The sequence below is a fragment of the Hoplias malabaricus genome, chromosome 17 (genome assembly GCF_029633855.1).
Source record: "Hoplias malabaricus isolate fHopMal1 chromosome 17, fHopMal1.hap1, whole genome shotgun sequence".
Taxonomy (NCBI): domain Eukaryota; kingdom Metazoa; phylum Chordata; class Actinopteri; order Characiformes; family Erythrinidae; genus Hoplias; species Hoplias malabaricus.
In genome coordinates this window covers 3440259-3448253 of record NC_089816.1, presented here as the reverse complement: position 1 = coordinate 3448253, position 7995 = coordinate 3440259, and the positions used below count along the sequence as shown (strand labels likewise).

The 7995-nt window shown below is 42.3% G+C and overlaps 1 protein-coding gene across 1 annotated transcript; it reads left to right on the top strand.

Annotated features, from left to right (window-relative positions):
• The first annotated feature begins 367 nt into the window (after window positions 1–367).
• On the top strand, window positions 368–2049 carry tmsb2 (thymosin beta 2). The gene is made up of 3 exons (XM_066649536.1): window positions 368–536; window positions 1047–1151; window positions 1605–2049. The coding sequence occupies exons 1-3, from the start codon at window positions 383–385 to the stop codon at window positions 1640–1642; spliced, it is 297 nt and encodes a 98-aa protein (XP_066505633.1). The 5' UTR covers window positions 368–382; the 3' UTR covers window positions 1643–2049.
• The last annotated feature ends 5946 nt before the right edge of the window (window positions 2050–7995 follow it).

Here is a 7995-nt window from a genome sequence, read left to right as displayed (position 1 = left end):
TTTAAAATTAGCAGTGACTCTGGATCTAAAGCTTTCTGAAAACAACAATACATTCACCTCAGAGCTATAGACCCTCCCCCTCCAGACATACACATACAGTTGCGCTGGCATTACATAACACTTCATCTTTGCCTGCAGCTGTGTCCCCTTGCCTGGGGATGGGGGATGTAGAGAGAGAGAGAGAGAGAGAGAGAGAGAGAGAGAGAGAACATAACATGGGCCACACACTACATTCTTATATTAAAAATCACTCTCAAAATCTGTATTAACGCAGCATGCAACACAATACACTACAGCAATCCTAGAGATGCTTTCACTTGCATCTCCAGTCTCTTCTCTGGGAGACACCAATATTAACTAGGAGGGGAGAGCACCAGAAGGGATGGGCTGGTCAGAGACTCTCTCTCTCCCTCCCTCCCCCTCTCTCACTCATAAATCCACACCCTGGTGCAGACGCAGAGGCACAGACGCCGGCAGACACCACAGACAGACAGTCTCCCTCTCTCCCCCAAATCAGTCGCATTTTGTGCCATACGGTAAGCCATTCTCTCTCTCTCTCCTTTTGCTTCTGTTAGTGTGTGGGGGGGAAAAAAAGGCATGCCACCTTTTATTTTCAGCTGCCAATTGCTTATGTTTGGACAATCACAGCAGAGGAAAAAAAAGGGCAGGTGGTCTGCTAGGAAAGATGGAGGAGCCTTGAGGGAAGAGAATGAAGCAGCAGAAAAAGAACAAAGAGCTAGAGGGAGGCAATCGGAAAATGCTCAATAATGGGGAGAAGAGTGGAGGGTGGGGGCGTCGGATGGGAGGCAAGTTGTGTGATGCATACATGAAACACACGTGTGCTGAGATGGCATCGCATGCATGAACAGGTACATCTGGCTGTGGTTGTGCTGAAACAAATATGACAATCTGATTGAGCCGTAGCAGGGAAAGACCCTAATCGTCTGGAACCTTTTCCTGAGTGAAAAATTATGCTTTAGGGAGAGACAAAGCAAGGTCACCTCCCTCTGCAACTGTCAGTGAAATCTGTCCTCTTTCGTTGACAGCAACAATGTCTGACAAACCAGACCTCACCGAGATTGCCAGGTTTGACAAAACCAAGCTGAAAAAGACTGAAACAAAGGAGAAGAACCCTCTGCCCACCAAAGAGAGTGAGTGACCCTCTTGTAGCTGTGCATGCTGCATGCATCTTCACCGGTTTGGGGTGTGGTTTGGAGTTCTGCTGTAGATAACTGTCTATGGGTGAGTGGGGGGAAATGCGTTGTGCTGTCAGTGTTCTTCAGTCTTGAGCTTAGTCATTTGTCATCTGACATAATCCCTCCCATCCTTTTCTTTTTCACTCATTCATTCTCTGTCTCTCTCTCCCTCCCTCCCTCCCTCTCCTAGCTCAGTTCCCACCTACCAGCCACATATTCTCTTGTCAGCAGATAGGCGTCAGCTTCCCTTCTCTCAAAATCCCCCATCAGCACTCTGACACAGTCCTGGGCTTGTCCGCAGCACAGAATGATAATGAAGGTTTTTGAAATAATGTCACGTTCGCCCAAAGAAAGCGAGTAGTGACACTGTGGTCGACGTTCACTCAAAATCTTTCCTCTGTGTTTCAGCTATTGAGCAAGAAAGGAAAGGCGACGCCAGCCCTTGACCTGATGGAGAGGAGCAAGGCCAAGCACAACAGACCTTCCTCTGATGGCACTTTGAACCAATCACTATCTACATTTTCTATTTCAGTTTAAAAAGGGTGCTACTGCCCTGAGCGATGCATGGTTACCGAGGTCAGGGGTGTCACTGGGGCCTAAGTTTGGGAGGACAAGAACAAGGGGTGGCATAAGACAAGGGTCCTAATAAGGACCTTTTACCAAATTCTGTTCAGTGCAATGGGGCGTTTTCTTAATTTTCTAACAATGTTTCTTCATTAAATAATAAAGACAAATGTGAACACACACAGTATTAAACATGACTCCGAATCTTCAAAACCAGCTTTAGTAAATATTCAGAGCTGTAGTTCAAGGTAAAAAATAATTAAACAAGAAAATTTACAATAAATAATATATACACTACTTCTTTGCATCATATGGTTCAATCTTATATTTGCTCTGGGTCTTACTCTACTGTTGGGGTGGGGGGGGGGTTCCTACCCTACACCAAAAGTTGCATAGTGCAGTTGCCGCAGTGCTGAGCCTGACGTAGGAATAACAGACAAGCATCACCACGGTCACACAACTCCAAGGTCCTGAGGTTGTAGCCCTGCTCTGGCTGACTGACTAAGTCTGGTGTGTTTTCCCTGTGTCCACATGGGTTTCCTCCGGGTGCTCCTGTTTCCTCCCACGGTCCAAAAACACATGTTGGTAGGTACGTTGGCGACTCAGACGTATCCATAGTTGTGAGTGTGCCTCACCCTGCAATGGGCTGGCACCCCTTCCAGGGTGTGTTTTAAATTAATAGTTTTAAGGTAATAATACCACCTAGCCTTGCTTTAACTAATTGACATCTTCCTCCATTTATTTTCTTCCTTTACCATTCAGTTAATTGGCTATTAGTACCTTATTTCTTCCCCCAAATTCCAGTTAACACTATTAATACACTTGACTGAACAATAAGTGATGGACAAAGTAGCATCTGTCAACCTTTGGACACACACTGTACTTCAATGTTCAAAGAATGATATAAAAGAAAAAACAACAAAGAAAGCACTATTAATTATGTTTCTGGGGCAAATGGTGTATGTACAGTTGTATTTGTAGAATTATGTAGTATTAATTACTGAGGGTCACAAATGGTTATGATTATAAAATGGTCTTGTGACCCTCATCACCCTTGAAAATGATGAATGGACTAAGCTACGAATAAATACAATTAGTTTTTTCTGTTATAAAAATGTTGGCTCCTCTCAGTTAGCCAGCAGGCGGCGGTAAGCGTTTATAATTGGTATAGCGTCTTATAAGGACCTGCGTTCGATACCGCAATCACAGTTCGTTAAAAATGCTTTTTAAAATATACATACCCAAAGGGGGCGGCAGGGTGGTGCAGCAGGTTAGTGTCGCAGTCACACAGCTCCAGGGACCTGGAGGTTGTGGGTTCGATTCCCGCTCCGGGTGACTGTCTGTGAGGAGTGTGGTGTGTTCTCCCCGTGTCCGCGTGGGTTTCCTCCGGGTGCTCCGGTTTCCTCCCACAGTCTGTGTGTGTCTGTGTTGCCCTGTGTTACCCTCCAGGGTGTATTCCCGCCTTGCGCCCAATGATTCCAGGTAGGCTCTAGACCAGGGGTGGGCAATCTTATCCGCAAAGGGCCGGTGTGGCTGCTGGATTTAAGTCCATTCAGGCTCAAGCACACCTGATTTCACTCCTTTAATTAGTTGGCTTGAGTAAAACAAATGATCATGTGCCCTCCTAGTTGGTTGGAACAAAAACCAGCAGCCACACCGGCCCTTTGCGGATAAGATTGCCCACCCCTGCTCTAGACCCACCGCGACCCTGAATTGGATATGAATGAATGAATGAATGAAAAACCTGCACATCCAACTGTACTCAAAGTGTGCATTTTTCCACCCTTTGCTCCAGTAACAACTTCTGGTTTCAAACTAGATGTTTAAACAATTCTGTGAGGGCTTGATGAAAGTACTAATACTGGATGACAAGTTCTGGTACTAACTCGTTATCAACAGCATCGGACGAAGCTCCAGAGAACACAATCCCATTGCTCCACCGCCAAAATCCCTCTACCCCACGCTTGGTGACTGCTCTTCCCAAGTCGTTTCCACAGACTCGTGGACATACGCGTAGTCCATGTATCAAGAGGAAACGAGGCTAGTCAAAATATAACCTTGTTAGATTAAGCGACTGATATTTCTCTCACGTCGACACTGTATTATTTACTGTTGAGGTGTGAAGAGAGGCGCCTGGTTCTCTCTGTTCTGCAGAGGGAACCTCACCGAGGCTGGAGACACTTTTCCTGCCGCCGTTTTAACCTGGAACCCAAGACCCCTCACAGAGCCGCGCCAGTTCCCCACATTTCCTCACTTTTTATGACCTCACTTATCAGCGTGCAAACCCCATCATGAACACCCTGTAAATCCCTGATCAATTGGCTTAATGAGAGCAAGGCGCTTTAAAAAAAAAGGAAACATTACTTAACAAATAAACCCTAACGCTCTTTAACGGACTCGTGAACACAGACAAAGCTAAACTACAGAGCTAGCCCACTCAAGACGGCAACTAGAAATGTAAAGCCAGTTGCCATATTGACGTCTATATGACCACGTGTTTGTGAACACCTGCGCATCATTTTTTGCATTTGTGTCACTTTGCTGCCGGAAATAGATTGTTCCCGCTAAAAACAAACAAACAGATATAGGAAAGTTGTAGTGAGAATTTGATACCCATTTAGCCAACGCTACGGGCCTCGTATGTTGATTACGTGCTGATCACCTTAAAGTTTGAGTCATTAATTACAATAGGTGTCCACAAACATTTGTCCACCGTCACTCATTAGCTCTAATCAACGACACCAGGGTTTTTCGTGTGTAGTTCACTATGGAAATCCATTACCTCAATGTAGGTTGCCTTCAAGACATCGGTTTATTCCAGTGCAACAAACACGTGCGTTTTCCATTTAGTAGCGTATTTAAAACAGTACTTCTATGGAGTATCTTAGATTCTAGTGATGGGAATTTCGGCTCTTTTTGGGGAGCCGGCTCTTTTGGCTCGGCTCTTCATGAAGAGCCGGCTCTTTCGGCTCCTAAATGGCTCTTTGTTTTACCACTTATTTCCACTGGTACAGAACAATATTTCCTACATTTTACATGACTATACGGACAAAATATTATTGTTCAATATTAAAAATAATAAATAGTGTTGGCTGTCTTGTAATAACTCACTGATTGCACTCACACATTCAGTTGTATAAATAACTGGATTTTTATTTAAACACCTTAATAAAAAATCACTTGTAAACTCTGAAATACAGCCAATGGAACCCAAAAGGTAGGTATTACACAATAGCTTATTAAATTAAATAATCATCCATTTCTGGGAAATAAAATAAACAAATACAAAGTGCAAAACAGCAGCATTCAATGGTAGTGATTAAAACCACAACTGTCAACAAACATTTAACTGATTTATCATTTTCTTCAACTATGTTTTGGAAGGCAGATCGGCATTCAAGAAAACCAAGTGTCTCAGCTCGGAGGGTTGGAGGGTTGGAGCTTGCTTGTTGTTCTCTGATTAGTTGAATGACAAGCCTTAGAAAAAAATGGCTCGGTCTTAGACGGGAACCGGCTCTCACCGTTCACTTACAAGAGCCGGCTCTTTGAACCGGTTCGTTCGCGACCGAATTAGATTCCTAATGTGCTGCCCTTCATAAGCAGCAGTGTAGAATTTTAACCACAAACACATTTATCTATTTATATAATCATGTTACTGTAATTCCCACCTCCTGCAAACCTCACTAATCTAAAATTAATTCATTATGAAGGAAATACCTTGAATACAATGCTGCCATGTAGGCAGATCCAATAGGTCTATATCAAGACACAAGTTTGTCTTATTCTGGAACCAACACCCTTCATCTGCCCAATAATTGGAGAGGTGTAAAATACACTAAGTACAAATTAAATGCAGACAAATAAGACACCAAACTGCAAAATGAATGCCAATCGTGCCAATGACGACAGTTCCATATGTAAGGCATGAAACAGTTAAGGCCTAGTGCCAAAACTTACAGCTCTCAAACACGCTTTATCTGCTGAAAATGATAAATAAAATAACAAATATATGAATAAATAAAATAACTTAATAATAATCAACCACATCTAAAGAATGCTAAATAAAATCCCAGTGCTAAATGGTGTCATTGTAGACAGCTCCACTGAGAAAGAGTATGTCCCTGTGTTCACCACCTCGTGTCATAATCTAGAACTCTTCAACTGTAAAACGCCTTGTCTTTGGCTCGTTGATTTGTCAGTATTTTGACCCATAAACCCATCCCAAAAAAACATATGAACATCCGGGTGTTTACCTTCTCGCGCTTTTGGACAATGGCGAGGGAATCAAAATGGCGGCTTAACGGGCGTTTAATTTTTGACAACTATGTGAACGTTTGGGTTTCAGGCAACGCGAGGGCTTGATGTGGCCGATAAGTGATTACTGAGGATTATCCTCACCTGCGCGACCCACCATTGTCTCAGCGCGAGCTCAACCGATTAAGCCGAGGGGCTTGAGAGCTCGAGCCATTGTCCGGCCATCAAATAAACACCGGTTTAAAGGGATTTCTGATTGGCCGATGATTTGATTCGAAATTCGATGTTGAACGTGTGGTTTCAACAATTAATCTTTTTCTCAGTAAGAAATCACATTTCCATAGAGTATTCTTTAATCGCAAAATCATCGAAAGTAATTAGGGAAAATGTATTTAATTCCATATTACTTTCCCGTCTCCTAACTTCACGAATCCCTTCATAACAGTCTATGAATTCATATCATTAACGTTGTCAGTGTTTTTTTTTTTTTTGATATGACTGGCACTTTAGAACGCTTATTTATTTATTTATTTATTTATTTATTTATTTATTTATTTGTCCTTTATAAAAAAAGACTCCCAATAATTAGTACACGAGCATTTTTAGACTTAAAAAGAATAAAACATTAAACAAAAGTAGAGGACCTATATAAAACCAATGACTGAAAGTGAGAACTGGTAGATAATGCTTTATGGAGAATAAAGGCCAACAGCAGCGATGCTCCAGTCTATGTTCGCGCCAGATTGGTTCCCAGGCTTTTCTATTAACACCGCAGTGCCAAAGTCGTCGATGAGCCACATGTAATTTGCATGGCCCTTAGCGAACAGTGTTGAATGATTTTATGGCTTTTTGTAAACCGTGTACAACAAGCATTTCACTGCAGTTGAGAATCACGTGCAAGAATTTCCCACAAGTTTAAGAGTAAAATAAACTGGGGAAAGATGTGGAATTACGTGATTTAACGCGGAACTGCTGATATTATATAAAATGAAACATTAGGCAATCAACGACTAGTGTATTGTACAATTGAGCACAATCAATATGCAAAAAAGGCACAACTGGACAATTAGCAATCTGTGTATTGTACAAAGTGGACTACACAAGCACCTCTAATAGACAAGGACCATCCATCAGTTTGCATTCAATACACTTAAACGTGTGCAGCACTGCACAGGGAAATGTCAAACATAAACACACATTAACACTCCTGGGTCTTTGATATTTCTTCGCGACCCTGAGCTGGACAAGTAATGAACAACTAAGTTCCCAGTAAACATTTAGCCGTTGATTCAACGTTGAAATAACGTAATGACTGACGTCTAATCAACGTTCTCTTAAGGTTGAAAATGAAAGTTGAAAAGACGTCCAAACACAGACATTGAAAAGACGACTATTAGACGTATTTTGGACGTCCACTGACGTTATCGATTGGTCACCACTTAAGTACATTATTAAGATGGAATTTGGACGTCCTTTGACGTTTAAAATGTGTCCTTGACGGACAGACTACTTTTCGACCTATTTTGAACGTCCAGCGACGTTCCTTGTTTACTGGGTTATAGCTAACTAACTAACAGCCATACTGTAGTGCATAAATAATCTTTCTCAACCATTAAATTAATGTTAAACAGCGACCACGTCTAAACTGAACAACAATGTGAATTTAACAAAAACGTAAATAAACAACTCATATATTAGTTTTATTTAGGGAATATATTCCATGGGAGACAAAAAAGGGGGGAAAATGAGGGGGTTTATTGAGCTCATGCTTTGAAGGTGGCATTTCCTTCGTCCAGCCAATAGCCACCTCTCCGTCTTTTCACAACGAAATGTCAAAAAAGAAACGGCTGTCACTCACAGCTGGGGACAGGTATAAATACGGTGACCGTGCGCCTATGAGATCAGTAGTGTGTCTGCTTGTGTTTGTTCTGGATAAACCGCCCAGTACCTGCCTCACGCATCCCTGCAAAACCCCGCAAGT